Here is a 21571-nt window from a genome sequence, read left to right on the forward strand (position 1 = left end):
GTCAATACTATATTGAGGAGATGAAAATTAAAAAACATCAGATATACTAAAGATGAGAATAATTGGAATTACATCCTGTGTTCATTAAACTTTTTGTCTTGCCATATATTTTATGTGGTAATATAGTGTGTGCGAGTTCACGTGCATGCATGCATGTCACTTTGGTCTCCCTGTTTACATGCACACACAGACATGCTGACGAACAGAAACTAATTCTCAATTCTTATCCTCTCTATAAGCGGTGCACTATTATTTTCAACATTCATTTTATGAACAAATACATTTCTGTGTCCTTAAGAATTTAAGACAGTTGGACATGCTCTTATTAATCATCCTGCGGTGCAAGAAAATGTTGAGAGCCCTTTCAGTCATTTGGCTGGGCACATGCACACAGTGAAGGTCATCATGATGAAGAGTTTGTGTGAGCAGGGTTGGTTACATTTTCTTCAAAATGAAAGCAAAGTGACATAACATCAAAGCAGGGCTCCAAAGAGGATGGAGGAGTGGTGCTAGATGGTGCTACTTTGAATGTATGTGCCTCGCCATGGTCCTGCCAATAATCCAGTCTCACCCAGGAGGCTCCTGAAAGCACTCACTATACCTCTCAGAGTCACCCCTTCAGGGCTTCAGCTTATATTTTTCCCTGTTACCATGAGGAATCATTCAAGTAGTAAAACTCCAAATCTGTTCCTGTTTTACTTCTTCAGTCCTGGGAGAACCAGCTCAAAGCCGCATTAAAGGGCAAGTAGGAATTGTCTGTAAGTCGGATCTGTGTAACTCGGGAACTGCCTGTATTTAAAAGTTATCCAGTTGCAGTCTTCTAAATTGCTTTAGTAAGCCACTAACGGTTTGTAGAAATTCTGCACGTGGAAATTCTTACACTTGGAAAGAGGAGAAGAGAGTTTGCTGGACATGCTGACTTGTAGCATGTGTATGTGCATCCATTTGATGACGAGGCCTTTCGTCTGCTCTTGTCTTTTTCTCACCATCATTCTGCCTCCTCAGCAAGCACCTGGAGGGGCATGCTCAGGAGCTCCGCTCATCAAACATCTTTTGTCATAAAAAGAAAAACTTGAGGGTAAAGGCGAACAAGCAAACACATCAAACCAAAACCAGAGTGACCATAGCCCTTACTCCAGAGTGTAAACACATCTCGACGTGACGGCTAAGGGCTCCTTGTGTTTGCGCTCACCAGAGACCCAGATTTCAATTATTAAACCGCTCCCACCTTCAAATCATAAAGCCCTCTACACACTGTGTTTTCCCACAATTTGTTTTAAGGTTTCTCCTCCAAACTTGCCATACCCCAAAACCTAAATTCAAGTCTGCATCAGAAAAGATATAGTCTTGTGAAATCCACTCATTTATAAATACCTGAACATGGAATTTTGACAGCCAATAAAAAATCCCCACATAAGGAGGATTTTTTTTCCCAGCCAGTTCCCTTAATTTTGAAAGCAGAGAGCCTCCCAGAAACCAAAACTCACTGCTATTGAATCAATCCTATAGGACAGGGAAGAAATGCCCCCTTGGATTTCCAAGACTTTAACTATTTGTAGGAATCAAAAGCCTGGTTTTCCTCCTATGGAGCAGTTGGTGGTTTTGAACTACTGATCTTTTGGTTTGCAACCCAACAATTAACCACTATACCACCAGGGCTCCTTATAGAGCCTTTGGGAATTCCATCCCCCAGAGATGAGATGATCACCGTTCATATTTTTGTATGGGCCCCTTTTACTCTACTTTTATATAGTTGTAATAAGGCCATCAACAATTCTGATCCTCCTTTGTAGTTGACATTTTAGAGGAAATGTGTCACCATGTTAAACACTTTCTAAACACCATGAGTGCCGTTCACATGATACCACATCTCACTGTGTGGGCATGTTTCCATTTCCCTAACTGCTCTGCTAATGGTGAATTTAATTAATTCAAACAAGGCTGTGGTTGTCTTTTGTTGTACATCTTAGCTCATGCAAAGCTGTTCTGAATGTGGAACATTTCCTTAGGATAAATTCTCAGAAGAGGAATCACTCGGTGGAAGGTTGTAGACACGGTGGCGGTAGTTGCTCCGCAGTGTCAGATTGGCCCCAGCGTTTCCATCCCTGGCCATGAGCTGTGGAAGCCCGTGAAGGATAAGTTGGCATTGAGCTCTCCAGGCAAACCAGAGACGTGACAAATCAAATAGACCCACCCAGCCGGAGAAAGCAGACCATTTGGGGGTCTTCACAATTCCCTGTGTGCGTGAATGGGCAAAGTAGCAATCACCAAGGGACGAGAGTTGCCTTAATGAAGAAGACATTGTGGGAAAACACTTTATTTTAGGGTTGGGGGCAGCAGAACTTATGTATCGTGTCAATATCACTGTTTTTATTATGATCGCTTTGAGCTTTGCTTTATTTCACCATAAATAAAGCACGCATGAATTTATCTGTGTGTTTTCAGCCATAGATAGTTTCATACTAAAGTCATATGATTGTATCTGAGGTTTTGTTGGAATTGTTGTTGTTTTTGTGTGTGCATTTCATGCAAATTTTAAAGAGGTGATTTCTTAACCCTCCTGTTCCCATTTGGATAAAGTTAATTTTATCAACCCTTCTGCATCGTTGGGAATGAACATTGCTCACCATAATTTATTTGACATATAAAATATTTAATCCTAGTGACAAGATTTGGCAGAGGCTTCTCATGAATTGGCTTTTCTTTCCTTGACATAGATTATCCTTCACTCTATGCACAAATACCAGCCTCGAGTGCACGTCATACGTAAAGATTGTGGAGACGAGCTGTCGCCCGTCAAGCCTGTCCCAGCCACGGAGGGGGTGAAGGCCTGCTCCTTCCCAGAGACAGTCTTTACAACTGTCACCGCCTATCAGAATCAGCAGGTATTTGGTCTCAAAATGGCATTTTCCCAAATTTCTTTCATTTCAGATGTAAACAGAAAAACCAAATAACCTTTCTCATTTGATCTCCATGTTATATATTGTTACAAAACACATGATAATTTGCCATATGTGACATTCAAAGGAATATATATGAGAGAGAACTCTAAAAATTTCAGTGGAAAAACAGAATTAGAATTTAAAATATATAAACTTTATCTTTCAATTATAAGCACAGTCTAGGTCAAGATAGTTTGGTAAACATAGATACCAGCCATTTAGACCATCTCCAATAAACTAAGAGCCCTTTTTAAAAAAAATAAAACAAAACAAGAAACCCCCCAAATATTATTAGCTGAAGGAAAATGGGTACTCTATAAAGATCCTTTAAGATTAGAAAATAAAAAGAAGTTGGAAGGGACCAACTCAGGAGTCAAAGGTAGGTGCCTAAAGACTTCCCATTGAAACACTCTCGAAAAATTGTCTTTGTGGATAAGAGAAAGGATCAGGAGCGCTGTCATGGACTCTGGTGGACTTTCTCCGGCATTTTTTGTTAAAACTCTGGTTAACGTTCTCAAAATGCTCTCACAAAAAGCAGGTTTTTCCTTCTTTGGCCCTTTAGTAAATCAACAAGCAAAAGTAGCTTCAGAATCCCCAGAACCGTTGCTATGACCATTGGCCAATCCAGTTCTGCCACTTGGTAGCCATTACTTTGCGTTGTTTCTTCAGGATAGTACAGTAAAGCCACTTTTCACTCCTTGTACAAGTCTTCTAAATCAAGCGTCAGGGTCTTGATCCTTCTAGTTAAAAAAAAAACAAACAACTATCTAAACCCTCTTATTTTCTGTTTGTTTGTTTTTGCAGCTGATGTGGGTGTATCAGTTTTGGTACTCGTTGAGTGGAAAGTTTGCTCAACTTTCATTTTAACATTAGAATTGTGTAAGCTGAACCAATTGGATATATATGATATTGGCTATTGTTTCTACTGTTGTGCACTGGGTTTCTTTCATTAGGACATGATCAAGATTAATTTTTTTTTTCAAATTGGTGTGGATGGGCTACTGCAGTGGGCTTCAATGTCAACATTGTTTGGTCCCTTTTGAAAACAAGTTATCTATTTGTAAATGGCTTCATTCTTTGGGGGTATTGATCTCATAAACTTTTCTTAAGACATCAGGACTTCACCACTCTTCCACTCTATATTCACCATAAATGTGGTGTTTTTCCTTGTTTCAATTTTAGCAGAATCCACGTTTGTCTGACAGGGCCCCTTTTCAAACTGATAGCCTATTCTTCTGACAGCTCCAAATGAATACTTGTTGTGATATGGGATAACACTTTAATCAGAGCTTGATTTTGGTGTAAACAATGTTGAAGCACATGCATATTTTCCCCATAGTGTAAAGACTGCATGAACTTTTGAAGATCTCACATAATAACATTTTTTTCCATGTTTTCTTTAAGTAAAGCTATAGTTGTAGGAACTTTATACAAGAATGTTCTCACAGCTGACTTACATTCCACTTTGAGACTTATATTTCATTTTTATATATTGAATAATAATATAATATTTAAAATTAGGGAGCATTTTTATATCTGGGGAATAGAAATGAAAATATAGAGAGATGAATTGTGCAGAATATATGATTTTTCAGCTCATTTTATTTTACTACAGCTCATGTGTTATGAGAAATATTTCAAGAGCATTATTCTGGTATAGAGTCGTGCTAATATCTATTAAAAATAGTTATTTCTTTCAAGACAGTCTTTAATTATTATAACCCCAAACAAAACGACTGGCACTGATTTGAGTCTGATTCACATTGACTCTGGGAAGAATTTCTGAGACTTAAATCTTCCTGGGAGCAGACAGCCTCGTCTTTCTCCCTTGGTGAGCACCGACCTTACAGTTAGTGGTCCACAGAGACACTATACTTACTTATAGTCTGAGAAATCAGCCACAGTGGAATAGGTAATTTTTAAAATACAAAATTATAAATTATTTAAGGGGTTAATACATATAATTCTTTGGTATTGTGTCTACATGGGCCTAGTAGATGGGAAATGGAATTAAAGGCAACTGTTTAATGTATGCAATTAGGCCGATTTCCACAGCAAATTGCTACACAGTTCAAGTTGGTGTGGCCTTTATCAGGTTTTTCTTTTCATTTTTAATTCATTGGTCAGTAAATTTATTTGGGTCTTCTATTTCTCTTTAGATTTATGTAAATCTGAGTTAATCCTTTAAGGCTTTACAATCTCTGTTGTGGTTTCTGACTTTCACAATCCCTTGGATCTCTGTCCTTCAGTTCTCATTAGGGCTGAGAGACTCATCAGCTTTCATTCACTGCAGGGACATCAGCCTAGTGCTGCGACTTTAGCTGTCCTAGCCTCTGCCACTCACATCGCCACCCTTTTTAATGACTGACCGACTAAGATGGGACACCGATGTATCTTTAGAATTCACACGGGTTATTAGGAAAATGTTCTTAAAATATATTAGTGGCAGAAATAATTCTTTAAGGGAAATACTAATGAGATGGGAGCAGTGGCCTTTGATTGACAACGCCAATTCTTAGTACATATATATTGATTCTCTCTCTTACTCTGTGCACAGAGCTAAATTTTCTGTGTGGATTTTCGGTGAGCTTCTATGTTAGTGTAAGTAAGACAGAGATAGCATGAAATTCAAGTGCGTATTGGTAGTTACATAACCTGATGAAGGGGGTGGACCATTAGAAGGGAAATTGATGATTAGAAAGGACTATGATGCTAGCATGCAATCACATTCCCGTTTGGTTTCTAGCGTCTACTTGTAAGAGTTTATGGAGACTTGGTTTGCAGTCGAGTGGCTAAGAGCATGGGGTTTGAACCCTGGAGTCCAAGTCCACTGCCACTGCATATCAACTGCATGATCTTAATTAAGCCTTAGTTTTTTTGAAAGATAAAATTGTGGCATTAGCTGCTAAATAACTTGCAAGAATTAAATGTGATACAATGTATAAAATTCCTACCACAGTATGCTTGGTACAATAGTCATAAAATGGTAGCAATAATTGCTACGTATTTTTATTTAGACCAGGGATCATTATAAGAATCTGTACTCTTTTTTAAATGCTATATTTAAAATGTCCTGATATGACCAGAGAACTGAGCTATAAAAAGCTCAATAAAGGATTACTTTACTGACAGCGGCAAACATGGTGAATTAATTAGCAAACCTTTTTTATTATATCATGTAAAATGTTGTTTTAGTCACATACTCAGAAAGTAGATCCAGTGCATATGTCCTGGGTGTCGCGGACCTGTGGGAGGGTGGCTGCGTGCAGGCACAGAACAACACAGATGACTTTCGAAATACGCCTGTCTTTGCTTTAGTGATTTTCATCATCAGCCAAGGCGGTGGTAGTCAGAAGTATGCTCATTAGGGTAGCTTTCACGAAGCCAAGGAGTGTGGAGAGCAAAGCACGATGCCGCTCCTAGAAAAGAGGCTGCAAATCCCACTAGACAAAGTGGGAAGTACATTGAGTACTGTTGGTTAGTGTCAAGTTCAAGATATTACAACTAAAGTAGAAGTAGTAATAGAAGGCATTAAACTATTTGTAAGCATTTCCCCCTATCCCTGACCTAATATGGTGGGCAGGAAAGTGCTTCTGGGTTGTTTCCTTCTATGTATAAGATATAATCCAGGAAAACCTTGAAATAGTGGTTTCTCCTGGTTAGATATTCACCGTGCCCAGCTCAGGATTCCAAAGATAAAAGAGGGAAAAATAAAACTATCAGAGGAGAGTCACAAACATGACTAAGGGAGAGAGAGAAAGGTTAAAGGCATGTGTGCTAAGTTTGAAGTACAGACGCCGAGAGGAAGATTAATACGATTCAAGCATGTGAAGGTCCATCAAATAAAATTGTCTGTCAGCATGCTCAATCACCGCTATTGCAAGAGAAATGGGATTAGGTCCCATCCCAAAGTCAGTGGGGGAACTTCAGGTTAGGAAGGATTGTCAACCATTCAGCAAATTACCAACTAAAGAGCCTTAGCCATGCCGCTAGGAATTTTCCAAGCAAAATAAACATCTATCTATTTACAGAGATCTTACGGGAGTCCAGAGTGCTTGTCATAGCAGGTGGGTGTTTTGGATGAGTTGTAAAATTTTCTTTTAGCAATTCTTTTAGGATATTAAAATATCCAGAGGATTGGAAAGAGGAATGAAATAGAATCCTTCAACAGTTCATTTTGTAATAGTTGTTATTTCTGCAACTATTTCTGTCCATAAATATATGTATATTCATATTCTGCAGATTACTCGCCTAAAGATAGATCGAAATCCATTTGCCAAAGGCTTTCGAGACTCTGGGCGTAACAGGTAAGTCTTAGTATAGAACATTCTGACTGTGATAAATATTACTGACATCTCATTGTGAGTTTTCTATTAAAAAGTAAGCAGTTACATTTTCTAACATGCTCAAAGTAATTTCTTTTGAGGATTTACGTTTTATTAATACTATTGTGCCACGGAGATAACTTATTTGGGGGTGTAATGTGGATTGCCCTTTCTTAAGTGAACTTTCACCTGTGATGCTGAGGCGAAAAACAATGTTCTTGGTGTGCATTTACGCTGCTTTGGCGGGGCTTGGGGAAACCTGCCCACACAGCCCCTCGGCCACTAACATCTGAAGTCACTACCCTCTCGGTCCCAGCTATCAGCTTAGCATTTGCTTAGTGATGCCGCAACCTTCTTTACACTGTTGTCTGGGTGTGATATGGCCTCTTGTTTTCTCATATTTCAAACTAGATTCTGGAACTACTCCCTATTGGCAAGAGCTGATATTGTTCAGTTTCCAAATTTGACTTGGCTTCTCTGACAGTTCCACACTTGCTTATTTTTATCTTGTATCATATTTTATGGTGTTTGTTCAAAATGGGACAGCAATAAGAGTGGACTCCTTTCCATTACATTTATCAAGAAGCAGAGCACCTAGTCTGTGTGCCAAGGTTTTGTTCCCTCAGGATTTATTGATATTATTCTTTTCTGATACAATTTTGGTGCAACATTTTCTAAAATCACTATTACTATTAACAGGACTTAATAATGCTAGTTTTTCCAAATGCCTTTGTGAGGTAAAGCTTCAAGCTAAATGTTGTTAAAAGCACCTTGCTTATAAAAAGAAGCATTTGAGCAATTTTTCTAATTAGTTTATTATTTTAGTTCGGATGCCATTCTAATGCTCCTTGGAATTTGGTCTCAATAGACTGTTTGCATGAAGATAAAATCACCAATCGTCTCATTTTAGAAGCAGCTTCATTTCAAAGTTTAAAGATAAACACTCAGGCTGGAGTCCAGGTTTTCTTTGAGCAGGTCATTTGGCAGACTAAGTGTAGACAGTTAGTCTTCTCAGAATATAATCAAGTACTTGTGGGATTTGGCTTCATCTTAATATTCCAGGGCATTATTGAAACTCCATCAGTTTAGTGCAGGTAGATCAGGAAGACTGGCTTAATTATAGGGCTTCTCTTTCTTCCATAGGAAGGTTTTGATGAATTCCTAATATAAACTAGCTGACTGCCATATTAAAATTATTCTATCTCATTTTATACTCTGTTTCAAAGTGGAAACTTTGCCTCTGGAAGCAGCTTGGTTTTTGTTATTTTACATTAGCCCTGGCTTTCCTTTCTTTTTGAGGCGTTTCTGAAAATTGAGTGTAAATCAAACCATGTCTTAATAACTAGAGCTGGTCCCGAGTGAGGGTGATTGAGGGGAGTCTTTAGGGTGACTTATTTCCAAACTTGACAAATATTTTTATGTACTATTCTTTCAGTTTTAGCTTTAGCAGAATAGTGATTATCTGTTCAAGAATATTAAGTTATTTTCAGTTCACTTTTGAAGCAATAAACTAAAATATTGTTATAAGCCTGTTCTGGGTCAATAATAAGGAAGGAACTTTCTACAAGTAGAAATGAGATAGTAAGGAGATCTACCAAAAAAAAAAAAAAAAAAGCTTCAGGGATGTCTTTAGCTATGTTGGCACAATGAAACGAAATTCTGTTATGTAAATTTGGTCCATGTGAAGATCACTGACTCCAAACTTTTAACATTTTAATGGATACACAGAAAACCATTGACTCAAATTTAATGCTTTTAAAGCTTCTTTTGAAATTAAACACTATTATTTTGCTCCATGTGTAAGCAGTGTCTTATGCAGGAAAAGTATGTTGTGCCTATACTGGAGCTTCTTACTAGGGAAATAGTTTCATGTTTTATTCTTCTGTTTACTATAAACTGTTTAATATTCACTTTGCAATGCTAAGGCATGTGTAAGTCACGATAACTTTATTTTAAGTCTAATGTTATTTCCCACTGATAAGTACATACGATGCTTATATGGAGGCAGAGAATATGGTCAACTTTAAACATTTATAACTTCTTTTCTTTTTTAGCTTTTACTTTATTGAGGGCTCTTACATAACTTCTTTTCTTAAAAAGAGCCCAACTTCTACATAAGGCTTGGTGGAGAGCAAAGTGCTTTCGAGGTTAGGGTTAAGGAGGGTGATATTTTTGTTATAAATTCATTGAGAAGAGACCCATGGAGGAAAAAATTCACCTCATTCCTTTATTATACCATTGTTTTATCACTTCTAAAAACATTTTATTTCTTCCCAGAGATGAAATAAACAAATTGAGCAGGACAAGATAAACATGAAATTGTGATTGCTTACACTGTATAAAACAATTTACTTTAATTAAAAATGATCCCTTTCTGGCTATTTATGGCTCCACGGCTTATTTTATAGGAACCAGTAGCTTTAGCCCTTAAAAGCTCTCCTGCAAGACATTTGCTACGTGCAAGAAAATTTATGTGCTGAGAATAGTTTCATTCTTCAGTTAGGCCTTAGCTTTGACCCTATAAAATTTTTAACTCAGGAAGGTACAGAAATTTCTTCTCTTTAAATACTTAAAAAAAAAAGACATGGCCATTTTGCTAAATAAACGTGGCCATTTGATAGCATAAATTGGGGTGGTGATAAAATGTGGAAATTGTTCAAAGGCATCTTGTATAAATTATCGCCTCGGCTACACTTCTGCAGGAGGCGCCTTTTATCTTTTCTTTAACTAGACAGGAAAAGTCTCCATTACTGGAGAAAATGAAGGCTATTCTTTTTAAGTCCAGCTTGAGCTAGTAAATAGTTTATAACTGTTTCCTGCAGAATACCTGAAATCCTTTCTGGAACTTGCAGTGTGAACCATCAGCCTTGGGGATCACTCTCCATCGTTAACTCCAGCTCAGGTCCTTGGGAGCTGGGCACCTTCAGAACTTCACTTTAAAGCGTCGTGCTCGAAATTTGTAATGATTAATCATTTCTTCCCAAGAATTTGTATCGAAGCAAATCCTGCTAAAGCAAAGAATGCACGATTGTTCTTCGTTATAGCCAATAAACTCAAGTCCAGTGGAAGCCCTTTAAATACCTTCTCATACACTCCCTTTAAGCCACTCGGGAGCATTTTGGTATCCTTAATATTGAAAACTTTGGTTACTAAAAACCCATCCATGATGTAATATAAAAAAAGCTGTTTTGTGTAAAGTTGTGTCCTAACATTCTAAAATCAATTTTAAAGCATTTCTCTGGCAAGCCGTGAATATTTAGAATTAATATAAGCTGAAGTACAGGATGCCCATCTAAGCCTCATTTAGTATTCCATGCAGCCCACAGCCCCGATTAACGCTGGGCGACTGAGTGCCGGGTGCTCTTTCGGAGAGTTTTTTGGAGTAGTGTTGGGTGTCGGGACTGACCAGGTTTGCAAAACTGCCCAGAAATCAGTCTTTCAATTCACATAAAACTTTTCTGAGTGATCTTGGATTTGCATTGTGTTGGGATGTCTGATTTGAGAGAAAGCACTTAGTATTTAACTATTTAAAGTTCCAAGGGCTTCAGAAATGTTGAGATCGAATCTTACTTTATGGGGCAACTGAAATTCAGGGAAGTTAAGAAATTCATTAAAATTCACGCATAAGGTTTCAGTAAGCAGTAACCGTGGTCTAATTCACTTGACCCCAGTCCAAGTCTTTTACTTCTAAATACCCCTCTCTTTGTGGCCCATCGAAAAGTTCTGCAGATGTTCTGTTCTTCACAGCCGGGCAGGCAACATGTAGATCCGCTCTGCCCGGCCTCTGTCTGACAGCCTAGTGCTGGCACCGCTGGAATCAAGTGCAATCGGAGCACATTCCCCCAGCCCCCTACGATGTAAGAGACAAGTCAGGTTCATGTGTGTACTCACCTGCTTATGTGTCCATCCCTGAGAGCAAAGCATGAGCGCATGCACACATGTAAACACCACTCTTATACACACAGAGCCCTTTCCCATCACCGCTGATGACAGAAATCAGCAAATTAATAGAGAGAAACTACTTTCCTGTGGTCTAAGGAGACAAGTTCTAAGTGTAAAATCTTGCAACCGAAGGGCAAGCAGCATGAGATGGCTTTGTCTACACAAGCCACTCACCCAGAATGTTGAGACCCCTGCCAGTAGTTTCTGAAGGTGGTGTCCGGCTCCTTTGAGCGAATCCTCTGATTTTAGTTCATAGTTCATCTTGAGTTGAGTTTGCAGGAAGTCCAGAAGGGTGGCACCCTGGGTCTGAGCTATTACCAGTATACCTTACAAAGTGCTTGGAAACCCTAAGTGGATGGTGGACTTTTATTTGACACTGCAAGAAACAGGCATTTCTTACTTGGAAACTCTCTGTGTCATGAGAAACACAATGGAACCCAGATTAACGATTGCTTAAGGCAGTGGTTCTCAACCTTCCTAATGCCACGACCCTTTAATACCCTCCTGTTGTGGTGTGACCTCCCAACCATAAAATTATTTTTGTTGCTACTTCATCACTGTAATTTAGCTACTGTTATGAATCGGGGTAATCCCTGGGAACCTCAAAGGGGTTGCAACCCACAGGTTGAGAACCGCGGGCTTAAGGCTTCGGTGGTTGAGAGAAGAGTGGTAAGGTCTCAGGTCTCTGGGAACGAAGAATGAACTAGTTCCCATTCTGAGTAAAGGGGCTCCTTCCCCAAACCTAGAGGGGGAAACGACTGTGAGTATCAGGATTGGTGATTAATGCGGAGACAATTATCTCAAGCAGTCGTTGTCCAAGGTTTTAAAATAAAGACAAATCGTGCAACTATCTATCGTCAGCGTAGCCTAGCTTGTTAAGTATTAAGCGTACGTAGGGCTTTGTTTCTAGGGCAGTGTATTTGTAGCTCTGGCAGCCATGTAGGCCTTGTGAGTTCACCATCTTGCTAGCTCTTGCACAGTGCACTGAGAAGTCAGTGCTGCCCCCTACTGGACTCCCTGTAGATGGACAGAGAGCCTGGCCTGGGCAGCACTGGGTGGGGTGGAGATTGTGCCCATTTTCATTGGATCAGTGCTTGCTCCTTTCAGTTGGAAGCCAAGGTAGAGGATGATGAGGCAGGAAAGGCCTCAGAACAGAGCTGGCTTTTGAAGTGCAGCTTTTGTGGCCAAGGCTCCTTCCCAGGAGGGAGACACGTGGTGACAGGAAGCGAGCTCCGCAGATGGCAGCGGTCTTTGAGGCACAGTAGCTAGCCTGAACTCTCTTCACGTCAGCCCTGGGCCAAAGAGGACAGCATTGGACCCCACTTCCTCTCCAGTCTGTACTGCTCCTGGTGAAAGAATGGCCATTTCAGAAATACTTCCTGTTATCCTAAGGCAGGCTCCTCACCTGCCAGTATGTGTGTTCATGCTGGGGTGCGGGGGATAGTACTGTAACATCACTACTGTTTGTCTGAGATGCTGATTACCCCTAAACTCGTGTCCCCATCTCCATCCTCCCGACAGAATGGGCTTGGAAGCCTTGGTGGAGTCCTATGCGTTTTGGCGCCCTTCTCTACGCACTCTTACCTTCGAAGACATCCCTGGGATCCCCAAACAAGGTAAATGCCACTCTCCCAAATCACGCCTGCACACAGTTCCCATTGGAAGGTCCAACCGTTTGCTTGCCAGTTGGTTCCAGCTCATAGCGACCCCACGAGAGGCGGAATAGAATTTGAGAACTCCCATAGGGTTTCCAAGGCTACAGATATTTTACCAAAGCAGACTGCTGTGTCTGTCTCCCATGCTTCTCAGGGCTCAGGCACAGAACAATCCACAGATTATGTGCTACATCTCGAACGGTGACCTCACGGGCTCCAGAAGCCATCCGTTTCATCAGTGAGCAGAAGGAAGCTAGACAACAAAGACAAAAGACCTGCCATGGCCATTGGTTAAATCTTACTTGTTCTAGACTGTTCCACATTGCATCAGAATCACTAGGTGGTGCAAACAGTTAATTTGCTCCGCTTCGAAGCAAGTCAAGGTAACCTAGTTGGGTCTTCCTTCGACGAGAGGCCTGGCGATCTGCTTCCATGGAAACCAGCCATTGGAAACCTTGAAGAGCATGTTCTACATGGGATAAGAAGTCAACATGGTGGAGATAATTTAAAAACAAATTATTGTATGACCTTCGCTCCACCCTTCAATCTCCTGTTCATACTAGAGGTGGCCTAGTGGATTCTGGTGTCAGCGGCTCTTCACAAGGAAATCCATAAGCCAGTCCTACGTCCGCCTTTATTTCCAGCTCCCTTCTTCTTTCCCTTCCGCAGCCTGGCTTCTAGGCAGGGCTCTACTGTGGGTTTTCTGATGAGCGGGTCAGACCCACTCCTCTGTGTCCAGCTCTGAATAGTGCCCACAAGCCCAGGGCACGCGTTTCCCAGAATGAGCTCTTCCATGGTCTGCCCGGTAAATAGGACTCCCAGCCCAGTCCTGCAGTCCGGCTTTTTACTTCAAGTCCTGCCCAGTGCCTTAGTGCGAACCCAGCATCCTGGGTTTTTGATAATTCTCATTTTTTGATTGGTCACCCCGAGTAGTTTGAGAAGCTATATAGAAACACTGCTGCTCGCACACATAGTCTCTGCAGCCGTTTGGAGTCCTTGCCTCTTCATTTCCATCAAGGGTGCAGACACCAATCTGCCAGCAGATCCCGAGAGGGAGAGTCAGCCACCATCCTGGTTGGTTGGCTGCAGGGTTACCTGTCGTTTCGAAGCCCCTTGGACTGTTGGTTTGTTGGATGCCAGCTCTTGGGTTGGCGTGTGTTTTCTGGCTGGAAGTGGGACTTTTGAAGTATTTAAGTGCAACAGTAGAATCAACCCGAGCCATAGTTGTGAGGGCAGCGTCAGACGGAGCCGTCTCCTGTCTGTTGTCCATAGCATTGCTGTCAGGTGGAATTGTCTCAGCAACAACTGTCAACAAAGCAGCAGATGATTCCCTTCTCACAATAGCCCCGACCTGCCAAGGCTGTCAACAGCAGCTGCAGATATGTCTGACGCTGGGCCGAGCTCTGAGCAGACCAGCTATTTCTGTCACGTGACTCCTGCTCTTCTCTTGTAAGAAAGCATGTTGACTTCGATGGAGCTTTGCTGAGGGAACAGGTAAAACAGATAGAAGGGACATAATAGCTACAGGTGTGAAACAAAGCCCAAGTGCTACTTTTGTTTTGTAAGAGAAAATCTTTAATAAAGTTGCCAACCGAGTCATTAGTAATGATGACTAGAGTAAGTGATATTGAGGGTGAAAATACTTTAGGGTCATGCCCTACTGTTGTCTGTGATTAAAACAAACAAACAAACAAGCAAACAAGCAAAACCACTTCATCCTCTGGCACGACACATTGAGATGATCTCAGAGTAAAATCTTTCAATCTGAATCCATTCAATGGTACAGGTTGCTGAAAGCTAAGACCCTCTCTTTTTCCTCTTTACAACCCTCCTTGTGACAAGCTGTGGCTAGCGTGTGTCTACCAAATGGAAAGAGCTCTTCATATTTCAACGATTGTCTTTGTCCTTTTTCAGGAAACACAAGTTCCTCAACCTTACTGCAAAGTTCTGGGAATGGCGTGCCTACCACCCACCCTCATCTCTTGCCTGGCTCCCCCTGCTCCTCTCCTGCCTTCCACCTGGGGCCCAATACCAGTCAGCTGTGCAGCCTGGCCCCCACTGACTACTCGGCCTGTGCCCGCTCAGGCCTGACCCTCAACCGGTACAGCACATCCTTGGCTGAAACCTACAACAGGCTCACCAGCCAGACCAGCGAGACCTTTGCCCCACCCAGGACTCCCTCCTATGTGGGTGTAAGCAGCAGTGCTTCTGTGAACATGTCCATGGCTGGCAGTGACAGTGACACCTTCAGCTGCCCACAGACCAGCTTGTCCATGCAAATTTCGGGGATGTCCCCCCAGCTCCAATATATCATGCCTTCGCCATCCAGCAATGCCTTCGCCACTAACCAGACCCACCAGGGCTCCTATAACACATTCCGGTTACACAGCCCTTGTGCCTTATATGGATATAACTTCTCCACGTCCCCCAAACTGGCTGCCAGTCCCGAGAAAATTGTTTCTTCTCAAGGAAGTTTCTTGGGGTCCTCACCGAGTGGAACCTTGACGGATAGGCAGATGTTGCCCCCCGTGGAAGGCGTGCACTTGCTGAGCAGTGGGGCTCAGCAGAACTTCTTTGACTCGAGGACCCTAGGAAGCTTAACTCTGTCATCATCTCAAGTGTCTGCACATATGGTCTAATGAAGCCTTTATGTTCAGCTACACTTGAATTTGTCTAATGGATGTGATTTTTCTGATTTTGCAATATGGAGGAAACACTCTGTAGCTGGTAACGTGTACACGTCGCAATAGGAAATGAAGGCTCATTGAATCGTTTGACTTTCATGGTGAGGCTGTAAGTTTCTGTTGGTATATATAGCTGTACATATACAACACGTGGAACTTTGCAGCCTACAAAAATGACACTCTCCCTCTCTCTCCTCTAGTTCATCTAGTTGCACAGGGGACTGGGTGGGGTGGGGCTGTTGTATGTTTAACCAGTGTTCTCAGACACCTTTGAAAACCAAATGATGAACTTAAAACCTTGCCTCTGATACTAACCAGACCAGGACTTGTAACTTAATTTATAAGAGCAATGTTTTAAAAGGTTTCATACTTCAGTGCTGATAACCCGCAGTAACCAGCAGAGTGTCTCGTTATTTCTGTTGCTCTTGGACACAGTAAGTGTGAGAGCCTGAAATGCAAAAGCCAGTTGACGGTCTTAGTGTTAGATCTGAGGGATTTACAATCATGGTTTCATTTCTGTGTTCATGCTTCTTCTTATGTACCACAGTTATACTATGACTATGGGTGGGTAAGAATTCCTAATTCATAATAATTGTTGTTATTTTCTTAGGAAAGGTGAAAGAGAAACTTGTGATTATTCCTCTGACGTCTCATTGGGCATATAAAAGGCACTTACTCATCTCAGAGGATAATTCCCAGTATTTTGATGTGTCTTCTCATTATTATTTAGCTTATCAAGTAGACCATTAAAGAATGCTTTCTATAAACATGATTTCATTCCAACTTTCAAGAGTGACTGGAATGGTAAAGTGAAAATAAATTCACCTCAAATTCTTTTACTCCAATGAGAAATTTCTATCTTATAAATCAACAAGAACCATATCGACATCTGTACCATCCATTCTTCCATTTAGGAGCTTTTGTCCACATTGTTTTGAGGTTCCTGATTCATGGTCTCTAAGTAAGGAAAAATACATTTAAGCTTCTATTTATGTCCCATAACTGCTACAATGTGATATGTCCCCTCTCCTTAACTCTACCCCTCTGTCTGAGTCTTCTCAAATCAGATACATCCTTATCCTTTATGGTGTTAAATCACACTGTAAGGAATTTCAGGGGGTTTTCTCCAGCAATCTGTCTTTTAGGGGTTGTAGTACAAAGGTCACTAACATAAAGGTGCTTTTAGAGGAGTAAGGGGGAAGATACTAATTAAGATAAGGAACTATAACATTTCAAAACTCAGCAGCATTTTTAGCTTCAAAATCAGAGAAAGGAAACTGGCATTCACTTTCTAAAAAGCCTTTGAACCGTGTATAAATGGTTTACGCACATTAGGGGGTGAGTAGAAAAAGCTAAGAATAAGCGATGAGGATCCCCATCTTACTTCTGTAGAAAAGTATCATAGTGTGTTTGCCCATCAACCCATACGAGTCCATACATTTACCAATATAAGAGGACCTGATTGCCATTCATTTACTAAGATGACATGCTCTAACTCATCTTTATTAGGGATGGCTAAAGGGCATAGCTTCTGATTTGACTTTTTTAAAACAGTGTAACTGTTAGATATTTATGGAGGATCTACTGTTTGAACAGAATTTGCATAGCATGTGATCCACATTCGTAGATATTGAAAAAATTCCTCTTGGGTTCTGTAACAGTCCCTCAAATTAGTATTAATTTTCATTTACAGCACCAGGGGAAATGAACCATTTGGAATAGGTCAATATGTGAGGTGTTTGTGTATAGTGTTAATCACTTGACAAATTCAGAATAAGGCTTTCAGAATGAGAAGAGTCCTCATGAGTTCGTCGAAACCTTCATGTTTGATATCTTTCAAAGAACAAAAGAGTTTTCCATATTGAGAAAACATGGAAAGTAATGATTTATATCTGTATATACTAATAATCAAAGCTTTTTTCATTTTTTCAGTTGATAATTTGAGATGATACCACCTTATAACTTTTTAATATTTTGGGTAAAATCTAGCAATATTGTACAAATGTTATTTCCTTAGGATTTACTGTAAATAAAAATCACCATGTCATTTCAAAGACTAGGCTTTTATTGCATTAAATGACATATATGCATTGATTATTGTAATTATATATCTGTATTTTATTAAAAAGTACTTAAGAAATTATATTAAAGTGTGGTATTAAACCCTTTGATGATCTTGAAGAATAATCATTTTAAGGATGTATGAATGTTGTTATAAGAATTTATTAATATTCCCCAAAAGAATTTACTAATATCCCCAAACACAAGTTCTACAGCTCTCAGTGACAAGACAAGAAGAACTGGGCCTGGCCTGGTATTTGTTATTCATGTGTTAAATATAATTTCTTAGTGCGGTGACCGTGTCATTGGAGGTAAAGAGCCTAACAAATGTTGAACACATGAACGTTCTCATGTGAGGGGGAGGGCCGAGAGGAGGGGGTGTTTTGTTTCAGGTGCAGGGGAGAAGGGCAAGGACACAAGAAGGAGCTGCTTGCCCCACTGACCAGTGATGACAGATCACTTGGGGCCCCTTGACTAGAAAACATTCCAAGGGATGTTGAGATGGGGTGAGGTCACTGCTATGTGACCAGTCACATTTTGAGAATTCACACTTGCTTGCATACAAGCTCCCTCCCCGCCCAAGAGGTCAACAACTTTTCACAAGTGGGGCTCCCAATCGATGACGTCTGATTTCTGGAATGTGGTGGGTCAGGAGACCTGGTAGCCCCTCAGCAGGGATTAGGGCACAGGGTTGCCTATAAAGCCAAGGATTACACTTAATTCTTTAATTAGAGAGAATTTGAGCAAAATGAACCACTTTTAAAATGCAAATCACCCTTTCCCTAAGACTTCAACCTATATCAGCAACTCACACCTCAGTGTGAAATAGATGCACAGTGGCTTTGGAGACAGGTGGAGGTTCCATTCCAAGCAAGGAGAGTAATTTTGGGAGCAAGGGCAATTCTGGATGATGTGGATGAGGAGCGGGAGCAAGAATGTGGGCCCTAATCACGATGCGCATGCTCATGGAGTAGTGGTGCAGAGCCATTTAAAAAGAATGATTCCGCGACCTTTTAGTAGTTGTTAGTCGGGGGTAGTAGATGGTCTCTTAGAGAGCTTGGTAAAGAATTCATTATTTCAAAGATGTAGTAGCTCAGTGCTAGGTCTCCCCATGAGGGCCTTCATTGGTTATTTGCACGTAAATTTTCCTGAGCCTTCTAAAGGGAGTTAAATAATTGTGTTTAACTAGTTGTGTCTTAATCTGCATTGATCACCATTCTTAAAATAATAGGTGCTCAAATAAATTGAGAGTGGCATTAAAATATGCAAAATGTCCAATACATATATATAATTCCAGCATTTTAGGAATGAAAAGCTTAAGGATAAACCTATCAGTGATCAAAATAAATAAAACTTAAAAGCAGTGAATTAATTAATATGCCTCTTCTAACTATAGCCTTTGTTACTCCCACCAAATGACATTAGTTTTCCTGATAGGTCTGGGTGTGTGTGTGAAAAAGCGGGGGAAGAAAATGATGATATTATCTGATTCAGCTGTGAGCGATTGACACCTTCTTGGTATCTCTGATGCATGGAGTGGGATTTCCCTACCAGTAAAAGACAAGAACCAGAAGCTGTGTAAGCCATGTGGATCCCAAGATCCCTGGACATTGAACCTTCTTGATCCTGGAGCTAGCAATGACACCAGAGATATGGCAGAAGACAAAAACCAGAAGACAAAGTATGACACAAAGCAGTGGACTTCCCAGCCAGCGAAGAAGTAAAGCCAATTGCTTTGGGGCCTGAGACTGGCTTGTGGAGGGAACTGGGTGTGACTGACCCATGGAGCTGGAGGGGAGTGCCTTAGGAGTGAGACTTGCAGTGTAGTGGCATTAGGAGCTCGAAAAGAGCTTCTTCTAACATTGCCCAAAGGAGACTGAGGACAGACCAAGAGGCTGAAGATCAAAAACAGGCCTGCCAGCAGACGTGGCAAAGGAGAAATTATCTTCACTGAATAAGGGTATCCTGAGTGTTTCTCACCTGAATTGTAACCTGTAAACTTCCCCAAATAAACTCCATAATCATAAGCATCATCTGCGAGTTCTGTGTGCTCATTGCAATGAATGAAAGAACCAGTTGAAAAGTAGAGAGTGCCGGGAAAGGAGAGTTGGTATCATAATTTGGTAAGGAGATTTGGCAGGTGGGAGCAGGTCTAATCTCTGCCTTGTTGCAATCCGCCTTGGGAGCCAAATGAGACCAGATGTGGTATCACATCATTTGCTCATATTCATTTGAGTATAGTAGCATCCAATAGATATAAAATTATTATTCTATATGCTCATACATTTTCAACTGAAAAATTGTCTTTTATTTAAACTTTGATGTGATCAGAGAGACTAAGGAACTTGGTTTCAAACCCATGAATTTTTCATCCAGGATTTTGAATAAAAATGGGTTGGCTCTTAGTTTTCTTATGTATGAAAGAAGAGGCTGGAGTTATAGCATCTTTCCTACCTCCTTCACTTTCAAATTAATAAGATTCTAGTTAAAACACTTAGCTCTATATTAAGAAAATAATTTCAAAAAATAGTTTCATAAAACTATTGAATCTTTTGGAAGTAAATATGGTAGAAAGAACACAATACTACATGAATTATTTTGAATTTGTTAGATTACTTAGCATTTATCTTTTGAATAGAAATGTACTTTATTTAATCACATTATGTAGGGCATATTGAAATGCTTTAATATTTGAAGGAAGCTGCACTTTATAATTTACTTGCTCCTGTACAGTGAATAGACACGTTATTGAGTTAGATTTCCTTTGGGAATGGTAGTAAAATATCTGGAGATCATTCCGAGTTTACTGAAAATATATCTTAATCCACATCAAGAAAACACTTGCCCCCCCACCCCACCCCCCTTTTTAAGGATTTCGTTCTTACTGAGACTCATGTGCTATAATATGAAGTAGTTGATTACTCTGAAATTTATACAAAACTGACTCAACAAACACATCCTACAACCATGTTTCAAATCATATTAATTTAATCAGACCACTGGGAAAACTTGCTATCAGTCAAGACCAAAAAAAAAAAAGGAAAAGAAGCAACCTCCCCAAAACTTCACTTAGTATAATTCCCATGCCATACAATTCATTATTTGAAGTGAACAATTAAATGATTCTTAGTGTATGCAAGAAGTACACAACCAGCTCATCACTATAATCAATTTTAGAATATTTTAATTGCTCCCCCCCAAAAATCTTTGAAATCACTAGCAGTGAGTTTCCTCTTTTGTTTACCCTAGTCTCCCAGTGTGATAGTTAAATAATTTGGTGTCAATTTGGGAGTTGAGAGGATTAAGAGTGAAGGGGTGGAATCTAGTCTGTCATTCGGGTCACATCCAATGAAGCCTCTGTGTGGGCATGGCCTTCCCCTGAGAATTCTGGGAACTCTGGTATTTCCTACTTGGAGGCAGGGGATTCTCTCTCTGGGCTCCTTCCCTGGAAGACACTCTACTGATAAGACACATGGAACTATGCTAGTGCCCTTAGCTGGCGAAACCATGTGGAGAGCCTGCCAGCACTGAGATGCTTATACCTCCACTGGATCCAAAGACTTTCTACCCACTGGCCTGTGATCGTCCTCCATTCGGTGTCATTGCATATATTTAGTGAATCTGAAGAGGACTTTATAGATCAATATTGGACATATGGGCTAATATCAGACTTAGGGGCTTGGACTGGCTTGGGTATGCAGTGGTATCTCATTGTGTTTTTGATTTGCATTTCCACAATGACTAAAAGTATTGAATGTCTTTTCACATGCTTATTGGCAAATTGTATTTATTCTTTAGAGTAATTGGGTTATTTACCTTTTTATTATTGAGATATAAGAGTTCATTATATTTTTTCTGTACAACTCTTCTTAATATGGTTGAACTATTAAATTGTATATATCAATTATATACCAATAAAATTGTTTTTAAAAGCTTATTATATATTCTAGATATAAGGTTTT

The 21571-nt window shown here is 40.3% G+C and overlaps 1 protein-coding gene across 1 annotated transcript in view; it reads left to right on the forward strand.

Annotated features, from left to right (window-relative positions):
• Positions 1 to 17602, forward strand: part of TBX18 (T-box transcription factor 18) — a 31089-nt gene extending 13487 nt beyond the window's left edge. Inside the window, exons 5-8 of the mRNA XM_075554815.1 lie at positions 2718 to 2885; positions 7185 to 7249; positions 12731 to 12825; positions 14779 to 17602. Of these exons, the coding sequence (XP_075410930.1) occupies positions 2718 to 2885; positions 7185 to 7249; positions 12731 to 12825; positions 14779 to 15503 (1053 nt within the window). The 3' untranslated portion in view covers positions 15504 to 17602. The remainder of the gene's footprint in view (positions 1 to 2717; positions 2886 to 7184; positions 7250 to 12730; positions 12826 to 14778) is intronic.
• The last annotated feature ends 3969 nt before the right edge of the window (positions 17603 to 21571 follow it).

The sequence above is a fragment of the Tenrec ecaudatus genome, chromosome 7 (genome assembly GCF_050624435.1).
Source record: "Tenrec ecaudatus isolate mTenEca1 chromosome 7, mTenEca1.hap1, whole genome shotgun sequence".
In the NCBI taxonomy this organism is placed as follows: domain Eukaryota; kingdom Metazoa; phylum Chordata; class Mammalia; order Afrosoricida; family Tenrecidae; genus Tenrec; species Tenrec ecaudatus.